At 36.0% G+C, this 22,084-nt stretch overlaps 1 protein-coding gene across 7 annotated transcripts in view; it reads left to right on the top strand.

The window, feature by feature from the left end:
* IFNE (interferon epsilon) overlaps positions 1-10,572 on the top strand; it is a 75,996-nt gene extending 65,424 nt beyond the window's left edge. For 3 of the 7 annotated variants that reach the window (XR_013404814.1, XR_013404815.1, XR_013404816.1), the window contains 3 exons: positions 5,490-6,336; positions 10,076-10,201; positions 10,335-10,572. Coding sequence is in view for 1 of the 7 variants with exons in the window: in XM_077966007.1 (XP_077822133.1) it covers positions 5,711-6,292 (582 nt within the window). In the remaining 6 variants the exon portion in view is untranslated. Of the gene's footprint in view, positions 1-800; positions 6,337-10,075; positions 10,202-10,334 lie in introns of those variants that run through there. The other 4 variants (XR_013404818.1, XR_013404817.1, XR_013404813.1 and 1 more) reach the window with 3 other exon arrangements.
* The last annotated feature ends 11,512 nt before the right edge of the window (positions 10,573-22,084 follow it).

The raw sequence follows: 22,084 nt of genomic DNA on the forward strand, positions 1-22,084 counted from the left end.
TCTAGGTCTTGCCCTTTTGAGACCCCTGAATATCAGACATGATTCAATCTGTATAACATATGTGTATGCACACATAGAAGTGCACATACACACACATGCATAGACACACACATTTTTAAAAAACATCTAGTACCCACATCACTTAGGATCTGGTGCTCAGTGCTCACATATGGCCCAATAACTCTAAATATACATACTCATTAGTAATTCCGTTCGGTTCCCAGGGGAACATTTCTCCACATCTCTTGCTTTCAGTTCCCTACGAAAAACTGACTGTGCCTGATGCCATGAAGGAGACATTGCCTTGGAATGTAGGGGATTTGAGCTACAGAGGAAAGAGAAAAGACACATTAATTGCCTAGTAAACCCTTCCTCAAGGATAGCATGAATGCAATAGATTCTTACAAAATGAAATACCATGTCTCAATAGTACCCAGTGTCCATTCTCTTGCTTGTCTTTATGTAACAATTAGTGATTCAGGAGGGACTCATAAATTATGATGGGTATTGGCAATAGTTGCACATGGAGGCGGGAAAATCTTTCTCAATATCAATTTATTTTACTCTTAAATCTGAATTTATGTTGGTCTAGACATATGCTGGAAGTGTGATACTTTTTTTTAACATTGGCATCCATGTGAACCTTGAAAGATAGAATTGCATGTAATTTTACTTTTATAAACATTTTTAATGTTTAATAAGTTTTTAATTAAAAGATTATGTGCTTTATTAAATACTGTCAGTTTAAATTTGATATTCATTAATTATACTATGCATGTTGTTTTATAATTTTGATAGATATTGTATAAAATTTCATTTTTTTGAAAATATAAAATATGTAATATTTTTAACATTTACTTTAAGATTATATTTTTTGTGAAAATATTTTCAAAATTTCTAGACTTTGAATACAATTATATTTTGTTTTTAATATTTTATATCAGGGTTCAGCAAACCTTTCTGTAAAGGACCAGATAGTAAATATTTTAGGTTTTGTAGACCATGTGGTTCCTATCACAACTATTCAGCCTTGCTATTGTAGCATGAAAGTGCCATATACACTGTATAAACAAATGAGCATCATTGTGTTCTAATAAAACTTTATTTACAAAAGCAGGTGGTAGGCCAGATTGGGTCCATAGGCTATAGTTTGCCAACTCCCACTTTAGATTATTTATGATGAGAGAACCTCCACTTCTAGTCATGAGGGACACCAAAATTTATCATCTCACTTTAAACAACTAGAATACTGAGTAAAATATATGAAAAACAGTTTTTAGACATTGGATAACAGGTAGCATAAGATAATGATCCTTGAGAGAAAGGAAAGAAATACAATCAACCCTACCATTGCTCCAGCTTAACGCTGGGTAGAAAATTGATAGGCTGCAGCACAAAGAGGAGGAAACTCCAACAGACCAGTATTCTCACGGAGTTGATATGTCATAGTTTGGAGTTCAGGGAGACAGCAAAATATTGGAGAAGATACTGCTGCACAGAGGGAAATTGGGGGAGAATGAATGAGAGCTACAGAGATCTGTAAAAATGTCTTCAGGAGTCTTTAGCTAATGTGTGGTTTGTGCATGTATGTAAAAGAGTTACCCAAGATGAGGAAAAAAACACCCAGAAAGGAGCAGGCAGCAAAGGCTGTCCCCAGTGCTAACACAGGGCTAGGAATATTTCATGTTTCCAGCAGCCAGAGGGCAAACATCTCCAAATTCAGAGAGCATTAAGTAGAGTCCTCAAAAGACTGTATTCTTGGTTACAAAGACATTGCCCTAGATTATAAAGTATGCTTCACTCATGCTAACAAAGAAAGTATCAGAGGAATCAAATTCCAAGTAACTCAACTATACCCTAAAACAAAGTTCAACTATATGTAAAGGACTTAACAAATTCAGCTCCCATTAAAGTAAAATTTACAATGCTCAGAATCCACTCAAAAGTGACCAAACATGCAAAAGACATAGGAAAATAGGACCCATGAAGAGTAGAAATATAACTGACAACAGCAGACCCAGAAATGACACAAATGATAGAATTATCAGAAAAGGAGATAAAACGCCTACTATAAATATACCCCATATGCTCAAGAATGTAGAGGAAAAGATGAATGTGATGAGGAAAGAAATGTAGATATGAAAAAGAAACAAATTTGACTTCTACAAATGAAAGTATAATATCTGAAGTGATAAATATACTGGATGGGATTAACTATAGATAAGATACTTCTAAAGGAAATACTAATAAGCTTGAAGGCAGACACAGAAACTATTTAAAATAAGACAGAGGAAAAGACTAAAAAGTAAATGAGCAAAGCTTCAGGGAACTGTGTGATAATATTAAACAGTCAAACACATCTAGAGATGTAGTCCCAGAAGAGATTAGGAGGGAGGGAATAAAAAAAAATGTTAAAAGAAATAAAGTCTTAAACTTTTTCAAATTTGATGAAAATGATAAAATCATGGATTCACAAAGCTCAAAAAAATCCTTGTAAAAGAGACAAGAATAAAATCACACCAAAGCACATTATTATCAAATTGCCAGAAAATAGTGATAGTAAATCTTAAAAGCTGCCAAAGAAAAAGAAGAAACATTATGCACACAGGAATAAAATTAAGAATGACCACAGTTTTCTCTTCAGAAATTATGCAAACCAGAATAGAGTAGAGCAACATGTTTACAGTAAAGAAAAAATCAACTTAGAATTCTATACACAGCAAATATATATTTCAAAAAGAAGACACGATACTTTTTGAGACAGACAAAAGCCAAGAGAGTTTATTTCCAGGGGATGTGTGATATAAGAAGTATTAATGAAAGTAGTGTAAAGAATGAGAGAGAGGAAATAGAAGTATACTGTTATAATATCCCTACACTGTACTTTCAGTGGGTTGTAATATTATTTGAAGGTAAACTGTAATATGTTAAATAAAGATGTATATTTTTAATCCTAGAGAAACTTGTGTGAAAACAAAAAGGAAAACAAAGTGGTATTACCAACAAGCCAATAATGGAGATAAAATGGGCAGTAGAAAACAACAAAAAATTCAATACAGAAGAAGGAAGGAAAAGCTTAAAAGTGAAAAAAGAACATATGGACAGTTAGAAAACAAATAATAAAGTGGTAGATATAAACCGAGCCATACTGACAATTACATTAAATTTAATGACCTAAACACTCTAATAAAGCAAAGATTGTCAGACAGAATAAAATACAAGGTCCAACTATATGCTCTGTAAAAGAAACTCACTTTAAATATAACATGAATAAGTTAAAAAAATTAAAAGATGCAAAAAAGATATGCCAACACTAATTGAAAAAACATAAATGGTTACCAGAGAAAGTTGATTTAGGAGTAAGGAATAATGCAAAGGATACAGAGGGACATTTTAAAATCAAGGGGTCAATACATCAAGAGGACATAGTAATCCTAAATATGGTGCACCTAATACTAAAGTTCTAAAAGAAATAAGGGAAAAACTGATAGAACTTAAATGGGAGATAGGCAAATCTAAAACTATACTAGGGATTTCGATTCTCTCTTGATAGTTGATAGAACAAATAGACTGTCAGAAAGGATATAGAAAATTTCAAACACTTTCAACCAGCTTAACCTAATTGACATTTATAAAACAGTCCAACCAACAAAAGTAGAACATTATTATTTCAAGTTCACAAGGAACTGTCATCAAGATAAACCATATTCTGAGCCATAAAATAAATCTCAATAAGTTTAAACTACATTCTTTGACCACAACGATTCAAATATGAAATCAGTAACAGAAAGGCATCTGGAAAATCCCTGATCATTTGTAAATTAAACAACATTTAGATCATTTTTGTCAATTGAAAATGATGAGAAAGCCTTAATTATAGATCAGAGCTTGTTATTAGACAGAGCCACGCCTGATATCCTTAATTTATTTTTATATTGTTTTCCTGAAGCTCAGCATAAAATATTTAAAGATTTTTCGAGACTAGTCAAAATTCTACTGTCCAGATAAAGCATAATGTTATGAAACAAGTGTTATTCCTTTTGTATATTATATATTATCATGGGTCTTTTCTCTCTGTCTCTGTCTCTCTCTCTCCCCTCTCTCTCAGATAGAGAGGGAAAAGACCCCTCTGTGGAGCATGCTGACTCAGTTTACTTCAACTCATTAATACTAGAGTAAGTGACCAGACATACAGCTGAGCTGGTATATAACGAGACCATACATGTTTACAGAGTGCCTGTTTTCGACATTTAGGGATTCACCCAGCTGCCTGCAGAAAAATGATTAAAGATAAGCTTCGACATCTTGTATTACTTTGTGTAGAACATATTAATTTATTCCAAGTCAACACATATTTACAAAGCAACTACTATAGTTGTATAGACAGTAAAGAAATCAGTTATCAGTGTTTATTTCACACTCTGAAGAGACCTTTAATCATGTAAATTCATAGTCAAATATAAGACAGAACAGGAAAGGTGTCTTAAATAAGGTAAGTACAAAGTGTTGTGGGGATCCAGAAGATTATGGCTCCTTGGGGGAGATCTGGGCCTTAAAGGACAAGTAGTCTTTAGTCCTTGCACAGAGAGGTTCTTGAGGTAAAGGAAGCAACAGGTGATGTTTCAGAGAACGCATCATCAATAAACACACACACACACACACACAAACGCTAGCTGTATTAAGGGAATACTAAATCACTTTTTCTGGAGTTCAGATTCCCTCACACTATACTTAGAGCAACAGTGGGATAAGACTGGAAAGGTAGATTGGGGGCTTATTCAAGAGGAACTTAGAATATGGGTATTTGTAATTCAGAGGACATTGTTAATGTAGAGATGTTCACATTAGTTTACCAGAGTTATCACTATTCTAGGGAATATACACTAACCAAATGCCCCCAGTCTCTCTTCACATATAATTTTATCATCTATAATGGATACATATCATTTAATTATATGGATGTACCAACATATATGTAATCATTTGCCTGTTGTTGAACCTATAGGTTGTTTCTAATATTCTGCCATTGCAATAATATTATAACAACATTCTTTGCTATTTTTTTCACATTGCTTCTATAGGCTAGAATCTTAGATATTAAACTGATAGGATAAGATATAAAATAATTTAAGATTGCTGATGTATGTTTTAAAGTTAATTTGCTCAAGCATTTGTGAAAATTTACAGTTCTAGTTGAGGTTTTAAATTTAGTCGTTTGTAGGTATTTTAAGTTTTGCCTCTGAATTCCTTATAAGTGCTGCTAAGCCTTTGATAAGTTTTACTCCATGAAAGACTATTACTGAAAAAAACTTAATCTCAATAAAAGAACTTTAATAAGCTTGACTAAATATTTAGAAAGCACATTGTGTTCAGTGAAACTTTGTATATAATGAATAGAATAATAAAAGATTATATTGGCTGACTAGTCTGTAATTGCCTCGAGGAAAGCATACAATGAATAAGTTATTTTGGTTACTTCCTCAAAATAGCCAACACAATAGGGAAATGGAGAAAATGTACTCTGAGCACCATGAAAAGGGAACCTGAAGATCTAATGTGTAAACTTGCAGAAATGACATTAGAAAACAAAACCAACAAAAGAGAACACTCTCCAAAATAATCTGAGATGCACAAAAGGCAAACATTCATTCACTAGAGTTGGAATTTCCCTAAGTCTATGCTGAGATAAGTAGCATATTTGACCTTCACCATGATTATCAAGCACTTCTTTGAAATTATGTTGGTGCTGCTGGCCTCTACCACTGTCTTCTCTCTAGATTTGAAACTGATTCTCTTCCAGCAAAAAAGAGTGAATCAAGAAAGTTTAAAACTCTTGAATAAGTTGCAAACCTCATCAATTCACCTGTGTCTACCACACAGGAAAAACTTTCTGCTTCCTCAGAAGTCTTTGAGTCCTCAGCAGTACCAAAAAGGACATACTCTGGCCATTCTCCATGAGATGCTTCAGCAGATCTTCAGCCTCTTCAGGGCAAATGTTTCTCTGGATGGTTGGGAGGAAAATCACATGGAGAAATTCCTAATTCAACTTCATCAACAGCTAGAATACCTAGAAGCACTCATGGGACTGGAAGCAGAGAAGCTAAGTGGTACTTTGGGTAGTGATAACCTTAGATTACAAGTTAAAATGTACTTCCGAAGGATCCATGATTACCTGGAAAACCAGGACTACAGCAGCTGTGCCTGGGCCATTGTCCAAGTAGAAATCAACCGATGTCTTTTCTTTGTGTTCAGTCTCACAGAAAAGCTGAGCAAACAAGGAACAGACCCTTGAACGACATGAAACAAGAGCTTACTACAGAGTTGTAGAAGCCCAAGGTAGGTGGAGGAACTAGAGGACTTCTCCAAACATGATTATTTCTGTTCTTCATAGAATAGTAATACAATTTATAGTACAATCACACTGTTTTGATTTTGTATATATATATTTATCTGTGTTTTAAGATTGTGCATATTGACCACAATTGTTTTTATTTTGTAATGTGGCTTTATATATTCTATCCATTTTAAATTGTTTATAAGTCAAAATAAATTCATTAATATGGTTGATTCTTCAAATGTGTGTATTTTCATGCAAGCTGGCTGGGTAGATACAATGAAATATGCCACTAATGTAAAAATACTTTCCTTAACATAGAACTCCATTGCAATGATTGGCTTATTTGCCAGAAATTGCTAGAGACAATGGGAAATACTGGGAATAATTTGCAGTATAAGATTTGAAAATACTATTACACAGTGAATATTTACATTACAGGAGACACAATAGAAATATGGTGAAAGGACATGAGCAGTTTGTAGAGAAAAAAAAGACATTAAAAGAGGTTCAATCTCACTCATGATAATAAAAATACAAATTAAATAGCATGCATGCCATTTATAGTACAATCACTATGGAGGCAATTTGGTGATATCTATCAAAATTATAGATGCATGTAAACTTTCATCTATAAATTCTAGGCCTGGAAATGTGTCCTATAAAAATACTTGCCTATGGCCGGGTGTGGTGGCTCATGCCTGTAATCCCAACACTTTGGGAGGCCAAGGAGGGTGGATCACAAGGTCAGGAGTTCGAGATCAGCCTGGCCAATATGGTGAAACCCCGTCTCTACCAAAAATACAAAAATTAGCCAGGCATGGTGGTGGGCACCTGTAATCCCAGCTACCTGGGAGGCGCAGGTTGCAGTGAGCTGCGATCATGCCACTGCACTCCAGCCTGGGTGACAGAGTGAGACTCTATCTCAAAAAAAAAAAAAAAAAGAAAAAGAAAAAAACCCAAAACTTGCTCATGTGTGATATAACTTACAAACAACATTATTCTCTGCAGTACTATTAGTAATACCAAAAGACAAGAAACCATCTCGATTTTTCTAATTAGAGACAGTTGAGGCATATTCATATAAAGGAACACTATTCAGCTGGAGAAACAAATGAGAGGATATTTCTTTTTGAAAAAGTTGAAAATAGGTGAGATACAGAGCAGTGTAAATAGAATGCTACATTTGGGGTGAAAATGTTAAATAAAATTTATGTTTGTCCTTACTGTATGTAAATAAAGAATAAGAAATAAATTACAATGATTACCTGTATTTAGAGGAAGAAGGAAGACTGAAGAAGAAGATTAGGGTGGGAGAGATTTTACAGCTCCTTTAAATTTTTTTATATTAAATCGTGTGAATATTACAAATTAAGATAATAATTTAAAATGTATGTAACAAGTCACAGTTATCAGAAATATGCATGAGGGAGTCTGGCTGGTGAAGGTCAAAAGGAACAGGACTGAGTTAGCCTGCCCCTGGTTGGGATGTCTGCCTGGAGGAGGGCTGGAGAGAAGCACACCCGTGCCAAGGGGGAGAGTTCCTGCTCCTGGGAGACACCAGTGATGGAGGGATTCCAGCTCTTCTAGCCAGGAACTCCCAGAAGTCACCACGGAACAATGTGGGGGCAGAGAAACTAAAGTTCACTGAGGCTTGGTGGCTATCCCACTTTTGTCCACTGTAAGCAGCAGAGCCATGGCCCAAAACTCTGATGCTAGTTCTACTACCATATATCATGTTCTACATCAGATTCATTGCATAATTGGAGGTAAAAGTCAGTGGTAAATGTAAAAACTCAGTGAAGAACAAAGCATACTCCAGTTTAATTAGTGCAAGTGAGTAATGGCTGGTACTTTAGACTTGGTTTGAAAGGGAAGATTAGGAACCGAATAGGATCCTGAAAGTGAGACAGTCACCTGCAATAGTGAAGAGGGGTAAGGAAGCAGAGGCTGGCAATCAGAAGCAAGTCTTTGCTGACTTCACATTGCGGCCAGGGATTGATCTGTTTACCTTCAAGTTCACACAAAGGTAGTGAAGTGGAGGAAGGAGAAATACCATACTGGACTGCAAATACAAGTTACTTTTCTTCTCAGGGTCTGTAAAATTTTTTTGTTGTTCTTGAAACCAGGAAGTTTGTAGAACCAAATCCTTCATTTAACACATTATCCAATTTTCAAATTGACCTCACAAAATGCTTTCTGTTATTATTATTTTTTCTCAAGTGAGAACAAGACTGTAAAGGTGAAGTAAAATGCTCAAAGTAATGTAGCAAGCCACAGAGCTTGCAGATACCAGAGCAAAGATCTTACCCCAAGTCAGCCTGACTCAAAAGCCTGCACTGTGTTCTTGACAACTCAAACCTGAATAACATTGTGCAACGTCACTGCAAAATAATAATAACAGTAATAATAATTTTCTCCTAGCTTTCTTTATTCAAGTTCACAATGGTCTCTGCAGTCTTGAATTAAAGAAAAGGTATTTCCCTTTCTCTTGACATTGCTTTCTTAAGAACTGAGAACAGAATGAAGGAACTGTCAAATGGAGACATTTAGCAAATAATACTCATATTTAGACGTTTAAACTAATACTTTATATCCTAATGTTTTCCCAAACATGTAGGTTTATGAAGTTGATATCCTGTTTGTATAATCACCTCAATGCCTAGCACAAAATAAAAAATTGTTACTTTTAAATATGTCTGCCCTTTTAAAACTCCAAACCCAGAGTTCTAAACTTGGGAATACTGGGAAGGAGAAACGTATTAAAAGATTTGACTCCTGGCTTAGTAGCACATGGAAAGGCTTGGAGTATGGGTAGGTTCATTAATACTTGCAGGCTGAGTTATATTTTTGTTACATCTATATGTATTGAGCTAAGCAAATCATTAAATCCAAAAGCAGGTTACAAAATAATAACAGCATCATCATATTTTCTACAAATAAAATATTCATGAAAAGTATATGAAAAGAAATGCATGAAAATGTTCATAGTACTTCACTTACACTTTTTGGATTAAATATTTCTCCCATGAATAAGGATTCCTTTTAGAATCAGGAAAAAATAAAATTATTATATTTTTGAAATTTAAAAAAAGAACAGGCTGGGTACAGTGGCTCATGCCTATAATCCCAGCACCTTGGGAGGCCAAGGCAGGCAGATTGCTTGAACCCAGGAGTGTGAGACCGGCCTAAGCAACATGGTGAGATACCATCTCTATTTTAAAAAATAAAAAGAACTCTTGTAAAGGGCACCTGCTATAAGTTAAGCCCCACTCTAACATGAATCAGAATCACCTGGAGGATTTGTTAAACCCCCTGATTGCATGGTCCCATCCCACTGTTTCTGATTCAATAGGTCTGTGGTGTGGCCTGAGTAATTACATTTCTAACAGTTTTCACATGATGCTGTTGCTGCTGGTCCTATGATTACATGTGGTAAGCCATACCCCTACTTCTTGATGGCCTTGGTAGGTTTTTAAGAGATGAAGGCATAGTTTTTTTTAAGGCTACTGATCTCATATTTCTTATGACATCTGGAAAAAGTGAGCACCCTATATAGGAGTTAGTTGATGAAGATTTTTTTTTTCTATCACTGCCTTTTCACAGCAGCAAATCAGACATTTTCCTTCTTAAAGAAGCTATATGTAGCAACTGTTATATCCTAGGTGCACCCAATGACAATAACTGCCTTTTAAGGAAAATGGACTAAAAGAAGTTTTGTTTTGTTTTGTTTTCTGTAAGGATTTCTGGTCCTCATACCATGTGGTTGAGTGAAATCAAAACTTCAACCATAGCAATGCTGATTGGACAAAGAATGTGTTGTGGACACAAAATCAAACCTCTGGAGGACAGAGGATTCATTCCAAGGTGAAAAATGGCAAACTTATCCAGTAATCTCCTCTTTAGAGAAGTATAAATGTTTGGTAAATAGATTTGGGGGCCATTCATGGAATTGCCTTTGGCTAAAGTCATTTAACCCAAGTTTTCTACTCCTCCCTAGGGTCTGCTTGTATTCAACAACTGGTCTATGTGGGAGTGTGAAGGCCCCTTACTCCACCTGCGAAGAGTCATCCCAACTTCAGACCACATTCCCCAGCCTCCTGTTATTGGCTAAGGCCATTTTGTGACCACACTGCAGCTTAGCTTTCCCTCTTGCCTAACCGTCCTGCCTTTTCTTCTCACAAATGTTGATTCCATAGCTTTCTCCAATAAACAAACTCGTTGCATGAGAATCATCATCTCAGAATTTGTTGTCTGACCTTCAATTTAGGGCCACAGAAAACCTAAGCTCATAAGTTGTTTCTTTTGCTAGCTACGCATTCTTTCCCTTATATGTGTTAATAGCATTCCTGTTATTCATGATTCACTTAAAATTTTTCCCTTCATGGAAAGCCTTTATAGTCTGAACCTATTTGCTCCTTGCCCACAACACAAATCTTACCATGTCACCCACCTCATTGTACTGTAATGGATTACTTCTCCTTCCAACTAGACTATTATCTACTTTATAATAGTAAGGACATGGCTTCTTAACTCTTTAGCACATTATTCAACATTTAACAGAGACACTCTAAATATTGAATGAATGCAGACTTTTAAAAATGTAGCATTAAAGGAAAGAAGGGAGATACCAGTACCATATTATCAATGCCAGTTAGACATATGAGGAGACCGTCTAGAAATGAGGAAGTCTTTCTTGTTTATGTGGTATGCTAAGAGGTTAAGTTCTTAAGTTTGTTTTTGAGACTCTCCATTATTCTTGGATGGACCCGATATGCTACTTCTTAGAGTGAAAATGAAGTATTCCTCTTTCTCCGATGAAATGGTGGGTTTTACACTTATATAGCAAGGGCACAATAAAATAGGAACATAATATGTAGGGCAGAAGTCCAGATGGGAGCCTCTCTTCTAACTAGTGGTTCTGATCATCTTAAACAATGCTTTCCTGAACTAATTTTTTTTTTTTTTTTTTTGAGACGGAGTTTCACTCTTGTTGCCCAGGATGAAGTGCAATGGCAGGATCATGACTCACTGTAACCTCTGCCACCTGGGTTCAAGCGAGTCTGCTGCCTCAGCCTCCCGTGTAGCTGGGATTACAGGTGCCTGTCACCACACCCAGCTAATTTTTGTATTTTTAGTAGATACAGGGTTTCACCATGTTGGCCAGGATGGTCGTGAACTCCTGACCTCAGGTGATCCACCCACCTGAGCCTCCCAAAGTGCTGGGATTACAGGTGTGAGCCACCGTGCCGGGGCGACCCCACTCTTATTACCATCTTGAGCACCATTAGCACCATCTTGAGCAGTTCTAAAAGGATCTGTTTTTTGCTCAGCTTATTTAAAATACTTAATATTATGAAAATATTAAAACAATATATGCCAATGGTATAAATGGCTCAATTTTTACAATTTTGTAAGATATAATACTCTTCCCATTGTTCTAGTTAAAAGGCCACTCACTCATTTGTTGTCCAAAATAGGTGGCCACTAGCTATTAATAAAGATTTGGTGACAATTTTCTTCATTTCTTTGGATTTTATACATAAAGCATTATGAGTAGGCAGAAGATAGCCAGCATGTAGTAAGTGTTTAGAGGTAAGTAGCTAGGGTTACGTAGTAAGTATGCAGGAAGGGACCATAACACAATAACAGTCCTATGAATTTTGCCTTCAATGCAAAAAGAATCCAGTTTCTTAGAGGTATGAAAACCTGTTCGGCCAATTTAGGTAGAGATGTTTATCTCTTGGAAAGGATGAAATGAGGTTTAAATAGAACAAATGACAGGATTCCGTTGACTAATAAATCATGTAACTTTAGTCTACATAAGAAAGGTAAGCATACATTGCTTAGTGAAATTTATTCCAAGTTAAGTTTCAACATAAGCCTTACAGCAAATAAAATATAGATCCTTGGAGAAAATTTAATTACTCTAAGTAATAGAAATTGATGTCAGTTCATGTCAGATGAACAATGCAGTTACCAATCTGTATGAAAACATTTGGGATCAAAGTGAATTTATTTGGAAAGCACTGAGAATTGAATTCTTAGCTGGTGTATTATTCAGTATAACAGATCTTTTAAAAAAAGTAATAGTTCCTAATCCACTCTCATTACTTTAGATGGAGGAATGAGTACTGGCGAAAGAGGCTAGATAAAATTGGAAAGAAATAAGCATATTTCCAGACTCAATGGTGGGATTAGAGGAGAAATACTTTGAAGGAGCCATTTGTGCCTAGTAGTGGGGGAAAAGAAAGATAATACACTCCGTGGATGGGATAGAGATCAGGAGCAGAAATAACTAAAATAATAAAAATGTCTCTGAAATGCCTCTGGCTAAGTGGGTTCTTATTGTGCATTCAAATTAGAGAGGCAAAGAGAGGATTCCGTACATTTCAGCATTTATGTTGCAGCACCTGCGGGAATTGTAATTGAAGATACAAGATTAGGGGTCCCATTGAGAAAGGATTTTAGAGACTTCACTAGGAGGTTCATGCTGTAATTTCCAGCACAAAGTTACCTAGGAGCACTTGGGACTGTCTGAGGGGTTGAACATAAACAAAACAAAACAAAACAAAACAAAAGAAAATGAAACCAAACAAAAAGCATATATGGTATGGTGCAGAGGGAGGGAAGGTGGGTTACCGGGTAGTGGGAGCCATAGGGCTTAGGGTTTCAGGGCATGTATGTTGGGGAGGGTGGGAGAAGGTGGCTGAAAAAAACAAAACACAAACATGTGATGTTGAACACACATACACACACACAAGGTAGAGTGCAAAGTTTGAGATAAAAGATTTTTTCCCCTAAATCATCTCTTTTAGATTGCCATGTACTGTCTTCTCCTACTAATAATGCCTGATATTAAAAATCAAAAGGAATAAAAAATGCTAAATGACTTTCTTGTGCACAACACTCAGGTAAATAGCTATGAAGGTTGAGCCAAGGGGTACCTAGAGAAATTAGAGACAGGAAACAAAAAGCAGCCTGCTTCCTGAGAAGTGAGCATGTTATTCTGCTTCTCTTTGCTTCTGGTCATTCAGCTATTGAGTATAATAAAAATAGCCCAAATCATTGGATGGTTACGATGATGAATTGAATTATAAACACTTCAGAACAATGCCTGGCATGCTCAATAAATAGAAAACATTATACCTAGTATATCAAAATGTAGGAAACAAATGCAAACCTATTAAATACCAAAAATATGTGTATGTAAAACATCTTTAAACCTTCAGACAGGAAAGCTATTTCTGAGTAATATGAAAACCAAGGCCACAATGGAAAAAGAAATACATTTTAACACATTAAATGGAAAAAAATTCTGTCCAGCAAAGGGCCATAAAGAAAATTCAGATCACATGGAAAAAAAATACCCATATTTAAAAATTTATGAGTATTAATATTTTAAATAAAAAGTTCAAATATTTTAAGAACCTGATAGAGATATGAGTAAGAAATATAGAGGCAGTTTACGAGAAGCATAAATAGCTATGAGTGGATAATATGCCAAATAATATGCCTCTCTTTTCAAATAAATGAAAGATCTGATGAACAACAAAAAGATTACTTGGTGATGGTTGGGATAAGAGTAGATACAGTAGAAGTATAAAATTTAAAAACACATATAGTTAATTTGGTAAAATCTACCAAAATTATTAAACCACCAGACCCAAAAAATGCAGCCCTAGGTATTTATATTACAAAAATACTCTATCCATATGCCAGCTCAAACATATATACAAATTTATTTATTGAAGCATTATTTATACAAAAGACAATTGCAGTGAAATTAATATGCTATTATAGAGCATTGGTTAACAATGCTCCCTTTGTATTACAGAATACTGGACAGTCATTCAATCTAATTAGATAAAGAATATTCATTTACATCCAAACTTGTTCATAATATGTTGAATGGTGTTGAGTGAAAATGCAAGCTAAAGAATAAGAATGATTACGTTAGCCGGGTGCGGTGGCCCACACCTGTAATCCCAGCACTTTGGGAGGCCAAGGCGGGCGGATCACGAGGTCAGAAGATCGAGACCATCCTGGCTAACATGGTGAAACCCTGCCTCTACTAAAAATACAACAACAACAACAACAACAACAAATTAGCCAGGTGTGGTGGCGGGCACCTGTAGTCCCAGCTACTCAGGAGGCTGAGGCAGGAGAATGGTGTGAACCCAGGAGGCGGAGGTTGCAGTGAGCTGAGATTGCACCACTGCACTCCAGCCTGGGCGACAGAGCGAGACTCAGTCTCAAAAAAAAAAAAAAAAAAAAAAAAAAGAATGATTACGTTGATGAGGAAATAGAGGGTAGAAATGAGATTTTAAAATTCTCTTTTAATTTGTGGAATGTAAATATCTCGTTTTCTCTTTTTTAAATTCTTTTTTTTTTTTTTTTTTTTTTTTTTGAGACGGAGTCTGGCTCTGTCGCCCGGGCTGGAGTGCAGTGGCCAGATCTCAGCTCACTGCAAGCTCCGCCTCCCGGGTTCCCGCCATTCTCCTGACTCAGCCTCCCGAGTAGCTGGGACTACAGGCGCCGCCACCACGCCCGGCTAGTTTTTTGTATTTTTTTTTAGTAGAGACGGGGTTTCACCGTGTTCGCCAGGATGGTCTCGATCTCCTAACCTCGTGATCCGCCCGTCTCGGCCTCCCAAAGTGCTGGGATTACAGGCTTGAGCCACCGCGCCCGGCCCTTTTTTAAATTCTTAACTATCCATTTAAGTTGACTCCGATGGTATCCAGCATTTCTATTTTCATGAAGCAAATGAGATTTATCATAGCTTAGTTTCTACTGTGGTTGGTACTGGAAGACAACATCTGCCTTTGGTATCACCAGGGGACAATGTGGAGGGACCACTTCACAGCCACTATTAAAAAGTGGAGGTGAAACAGATAGAATGTTAGATAAAAATTGTATTTTCTAATAAGTAAATATGAGAATTTTAATATGTTTCTCATTTAATGAATAAACACAGTGATAGAGCTTTATAAATAATTAAAATTCCAACTCCTGGAAACTGATATCCTCTTTACTATATGGTTTTCCATAGTCGTTTATGGATGGGTAAAGCATATTCTTATTTTTTTCTCTAGCACCATTCTAGATCTTGGAGCTATGATTTTGCACCTCATGATATTGACTTATTTTCTTTTTAAAGCAAAAGATTGCACTAAGAAAGGCTCCTCTAACCCAACACCTTGCTCTAAACTTATCTTTAGCTGATCCAGCAATTGCTGAATAAGTTACAACAGCAAGCTCTCCACGAATCTCTATCAGTAGGAAGTCACACTCTTGGATTAAATTAAAATGAAGGAAAAAACTGCTTGAATGTACCTTACAGAAGAAAGATATTCAGAAAAGGTCCTTTGGTACAGAGTCAGAAAAGATCTCCTACTTGTAGGGACTATGAACCCAAAACAGACCTCTAAGAAGGAGGCATTTTGGATGAATAAGAATGGTCCCATGGCAATAATCTCAAAGCCCATTGTGATGTTCTTAGACTAACAATGTCAGATAACTCAGAAGGTAAGGAACTTATTTACATTTGTAGCTTATTTGCATGTTACTTGAAGTATTTGCTTATTTCATGTCATTTTTAAGAGTAGATGCAATTTATTAGCCTTTGGTAAAGTCATTTTATTTCACTTACGATCTGAAAAAAAACCCATAGTTTTGGCTTTAAGGCATAAATTCTACCTATATATATATGCTTTAACTGGAAATAATATATTTGAAATATATCTTGATATATTTTCTATTCTTTGAAATCTGATCTTTCCCTGGTAGCTCTTCACTCCCTTTCCCAACCCACTCTCCCTCCTCTACCTAGGGAAGGAGAAGTTAAATATACATAGGAAAGGGGAAGAAGAGGAATAGCCACAATTCCCATCACATAGGAATGTGAGATAAAGGCCTTTCTGGTGCTGGGTAGCATTCATTAGCAGAGAAAGAAAGGAGGGAAGATACAGAATAGTATGGAATAGCAGTGTCCTCAATAACCTCTTCCCCTGGTGACACCTTGGCAGGGCCAATGGATATCCAGATTAATTCAAGGGTGAGGTATTATTCCTGGATTTTCAGGGTATTGACTGCGATATCTCTAGCAGAAAAAGTACATTATATCAGTTTCCAAATGTAATTCCTATGTCAGATTTATGTGGGCCAATGGTGAGATGAAAGAGTGCTATCAAGTAAATTCAAATACTAGGCCCTTTCCATTTTCTTCAATATGTGGTGTCCAAGGTTGCCATGGAATGGAAAGTGAGAAAAGAGAATCATCCATGGGAAATTTACATGACCCAAGCCAAAAAGGGCCATGACATCTGTCCATATTGCATTGGTAAAAACTTAAGTCATATGTTCTTGGCTAACTGCAAGGAGAGCAAAGCAGGGTGTAGCTCTGTGTCCAAAATGAAAATAAATTGGGTTTGGTGCTTACCAGCAGTGACTTTGCTACATATTGACCTTCAGGTCACCAAACATTCATGTTTCTCTTTGCCCCCCATGTATGGCACACTCATTCTAACTTGAAGAGACCAATCCAAAGTGTTTTCTAGTAATTCCATCCAGCTCAAAACTCAGAGTCTTTGGGTCATATGGAGTCCTCTTCATAGTAGCTGGATATGACTCTGTGTAGTCTGAATGTAGAATGATCACAACAAAGACATGCATTCAGAATTGCCATGAATGGGAAACACAGCAATTTTTATATCCTACTCATAGAATTCTGAATTCTCTTGATTCCCTTTTAACTCTCTGCTTGCATACTGATAAACACTTTCTTGAACTCGTATCTTTCTAAACTTACTTGCCAAATCCAAAGGCAGTCAACAATTTTTCACACCTACTACTAACATCGTTTTTCAACCTCTACCCTTGGAGGTACAAGTTCAGTAGGCATATAATCTGCTTTCTAAATTAATGCAAGTTACAATTTTGTAAAAGTTCATCATTGCCTAACATAAATAACTTGTATAAATGAAATTATTCATTATAATGAAATTATTGGCCAAAACAATATAATGCACATAATTGAATAAAACATGACTAAATTGTAACTTTTGAAAAATTTTTATTCATTCCTTTCATTTATTAACTTATACACAAGTATTGTATGAACATATGTACAATGAAAAGACAAAAGGGACAACATTTATTAATGAGCAATGGGAACAGAAATGATCAATAAAGTTGTATTCACAGGCTTTCTAATTACAGGAGCTTTTCTCTGAGGAATATATTGACCTTTCCTGATTGGTTCTTGGCCTTTGTGATCATGATGATGTATTGCATTGAAAAGAAAATAACTGGAAAGAATTTAAAGTCGATAGAGTTTCTCACAATGAAAAGGAGGTAACTTTTGGGGCATAGAGGGAGGAAGAATGGGTCCAGGAAAGTAGAGGCATCATCTTGTGCTCATCTATGCCCTAGGTGGAGCAAAAAGTACAGCCCATCTCCTAGCATAGGTCTCTTTCCTAAACTTTACCCTATGCTGATTTTACCCAAATGCATATGTTTAGCCTGGAAGTCATTCCTATGTTAAAAAATTATATATCCAAGTGCTCTCCATTTGACACCTCCATTTTAGACCTAAACTCAAAGTGAGGTTATTCAAAACTAATCTCCTGGGGGAAAAGTGATTTCCCTTATTCTTTTCCAATTCTGTTAGCTGCAGTTCCACATTTATAGGTTCTCACACAGGCATTCTTGACTCCTCATTTTCTCTCACATCACATCTCCAGTCTGAGTGCAATTAATGTTTTTGCACCATTAAGAGTTTCCAGGTAGGAACTTCATATAGCTCTTTATTTTGAGCATGTGTCTTAATCCACTGAGTTATAGTAATAGATTTTTTAGAATTATTCTTGAATTCCTAGGAAGACAATACTCAATTAATAGTTAATGTTAACATGCCTCTGGATTATTTTTCTGATATTTTACTTGTAGCTATACATAGATAATTTTCTATGTGTAGTGACTTTATTTTTGTTTTGTTCTGTTTCAACCCTCTTGTATAATCAGTTTTATACTAGTCTCAAAAATAATTTTGGTCATTTTCTAATTTTTCACTTCACCTGTCAAAAATTATTTTTAATTGTTAAGAATGCATTTTAATTCTAAAATAAACAGGGGTCTCAGCATCAGTGTTTTTAAAACTTTTCAGATAATTCCAAAGTGAAGCCAAAGTGGAAAGAACTGCTCTAGGAGATTGTATAAAGGAATTGTGAAGCAACTTATTCCTGTTGTAATTAGAAGACTTCTCTCAGGGATCTGCTCCATATGGAGGTATTTTGTGGTCACCTAGGAGAGATTATCAACCCTTGACCAATGATTGGATGTCTAGACCAATGGTGCCACTTACCCACCAATGAAGTTTGAAAGTTCACTACTCACATGCACTGCAACTATTAAGTGAGGAAACAGGAATGACACAAGCTGAATTAAAGGGAAAGAGTCAGGTGGTATGCATAGCTTGAAATTTTATGCTGTTAGGAGGTGGGACTGTGGTGGGGTTCCCTCAAGTAGACCAGGGTCTGTGGGGTTTGGAATGCTTACAAGTGTGAGGGGACAGAAGTTGGATGTAGCCCAGCTCTCTTGTTGGTTTCACAGATGATAGGGTAGGGGAATAGGTGGGATGGGACCAGACAGCCTGTCAGAAGTAAAAAATCAAATATGAGATCTTTCTCCTTATTACAAAAAGAGACATTCCTGAGGATTCCACCTGTTTGCTTCTGGCTTTGTTCTTCACTTGTGGACAGAATGTTGTCCATATAGATGAGGTTATAGAAAAACAAGGATAGGCATCAGCGTGCTTCTTTATGTCCTGGCCAATATATGACCAATATATGGCCACTATATGACCAACATTCAAAGGGCAAAGAATAAGCTTCTCACAGATTAAAGAAGACAGGATATAGAATGTTAATGGATTGGAGGTTTCAATATTGTTAAGATGTTGATTTCTAAAAAAATCTCGATAAAATTTTAACAGATTTTTCTATGGAAATTGACAATAAAATTCTGAAATTTACACTGGAGTACAAAAGACTTAGGCTAGACAATTTTTAAATAAAAGAACAAATCCAGAAGAGTAATACTAAGCTAGTCTGTCTGGGACAAAGATAAAAAATAAGTGGATCAGTAGAAGAGAATAGAGCCAAAATACAGGCCATATTTATGGTCACCTGATTTGTAACTAATATGTCACTGCAATTCAATAAGCCTAGAAGATTTTTCTTAAATGTTGTGTGTCACTTGAATATCCATGCTACCTCACTATGTACAATAAAGATGCATCATAGACCTAAATACAAAAGTTAAACATATAAAGATACTAGAAGAAAACATAAAAGCATATCATTATGACATGATATTTATGTACTTAGTTACTGTAAGCAGTATTTTCTTAAATAGGACAAAAATGAAGTAACAAATAAAATTTGATAACTTAGTCTTCATTAATAACTTTAAGTGAATAAAAAGATCAGCTTCAATCTGAAAGATGTTATTTGTAATACATTTACCCAACAAAGTAGTTGTATCTAGGATATATAAATAACTAAAATAAAAAGAGAAATCAATATCAATAAGAAAAGGAGAAAGTACTTACCAAAAACAAAGATTGGAACAGGCATTTCACAAAAGAGACGATCCAAGAGGCTCATAAAACTTGAAAAAACAACATTCCCAACATATATGAACAATATGGATGATTTCACAGACATAACATTGAATGAAAAAGTTAAATATAAAAAAAAGCTAAAATGTGTTTTCATTTATAGAAAGTTCAGAAACTTCAAAAACCAATTTATGGTAATAAGAGGATACAAGAGTGGTTAGATTTATGATGGGATGTTCATTAAGGGTACAAATGGAGCCTTATTTTTACCCTAAAGGACCAAATTGTCTTCATATTGTAACTTTGATTCCTCTTGCTTGTTTCATAATGTTTTACATCTGTCATTATTTTACCACAATATTAAATATTTCAGGGGAAAGTAGACATACATTGCTGCCTTTTACCTAATTTTTTAGAAGAATATTTTTGTTTATAATTTCACTTGTTTTAAAAGAAACATGCCTGATCTTATTTGCACATATCTGTTTCTCATTAATTTGAAGTCTTAGAAATTATGATTGAATATAATTTGTTTCTTTGGAAATATCTCATCAAAATATTTGAGATAATAGTTTATTTTTCTTATTCAATATTGATGAATAGATTGTTTTAAATTGTTTCCAGCAGTTGGATCAAAAATTTATGTTACTGATCACCTTATCAATTGGAAAAACTAGTGTAGAAATAATTTTTAAAAATATCTTCTATGGGTCTTTCAATTTAAGTGGTAAATATATTTATGGAAATCTATAATAAATAAATAACACAAAATAAAGTTTTAAAAGGTAAGCATAAAATCAGTGATATTAGCCTAATACTAGGTCTAGATTGTTATTTATTATCTAATCTGACCTCATTAAACCTTCCAATATAATTGTTTTTTAAGGGATATTTGGGAGCTTTTCCACCCTTATTTTTTATAACTTAGCTTTGTTCTCTGGTGTCTCTTTGATGAGCAAGGTATTTAAACAGTGGAGTGTTGGTTAAAAAAAAAAAAAAAAAAGCCTTGAGTGCATTCATTAATGATGAACATAACATGGCCTTATGTTAATTAACCAAATGTACTTACACATGAATACCTAGAGTTGTTTTATTTCCTTACTGTTGATACACCTCATGTGCAAACACATTCCAATGATGAATGCTAAATGTTATTCTGCCCTCTACTGGTTCAAATTGGACTCTCCCATTTAGATACATTCCAGGAAAACAGCTTCAAGGTAGAATTTTATTTTATTTTATTTTATATATTTTTAGTAAGGATCTTGCTGTGTTGCCCAGGCTGGAGTGGAGTGGCACAATCACAGCTCACTGCAGCCTCAGCCTCCTGCAGCTCTGATGATCTTCCCATCTTAGCCTCTCAAGTAGCTGGGACTACAGGTGTACACCACCATGTCTTTTCTATTTTTTGTAGAGAAGGAATTTGGCCATGGTGCCCAAGCTTGTCTCAAACTCCCAGGCTCAAGGGATCCTCCTGCCTCGGCCTCCCAAAGTGCTGGGATTACAGGCATGAGCCACCACACCTGGCTAAAGGTAGAATCTTAATGAACATTTCCCTTTATAAGCAAAACAAGTAAAACAACCAGGAGAGCAGAACATGTGACCCCCCCTACCCTGGCCACTGGAACCTAGGCTGTCAACAGCTGCTAGAGCTTCCAACCCAGTGTTCCTAATTCTGTGGGAATTTAACTGGTGGGTGCAGCCTCCTGTTTTCCCAGGAAGCATCTAGACAGCAGGACAGGCATTCCCACCCACCCTTGCCACTGGTAGCCAGACAAGCCATGTCCACTAGAACTTCTGGCTTGGTGGTCCTATTTCTGCCTGAATCTGAAAAGGGGCACAGGTTCCTATTGCCCTGGAAACACCTGGATGACAGGGAGGGCAGCCCCACCAACCCCCACCTCTCCTAGTCAGATGGCCCACACCTGCTAGAACTGCCAACCCAGCAGTCCCACCTCCACCCGAACTCTGTGGACAGGTATAACCCTGTGTTTCCCCAGAAAGTGCGCAGACAGCAGATTAGGGCTGACCTGGCATGGATACAGCATGTATGCCAATAGTGGCCCTGCCTAAGGGAGTCCTGTGGATCAGAACACCCAACAAAAGAAACACAGGCATGTAGGCAGTAA

This window comes from Macaca mulatta, chromosome 15 (genome assembly GCF_049350105.2).
Source record: "Macaca mulatta isolate MMU2019108-1 chromosome 15, T2T-MMU8v2.0, whole genome shotgun sequence".
NCBI lineage: Eukaryota > Metazoa > Chordata > Mammalia > Primates > Cercopithecidae > Macaca > Macaca mulatta.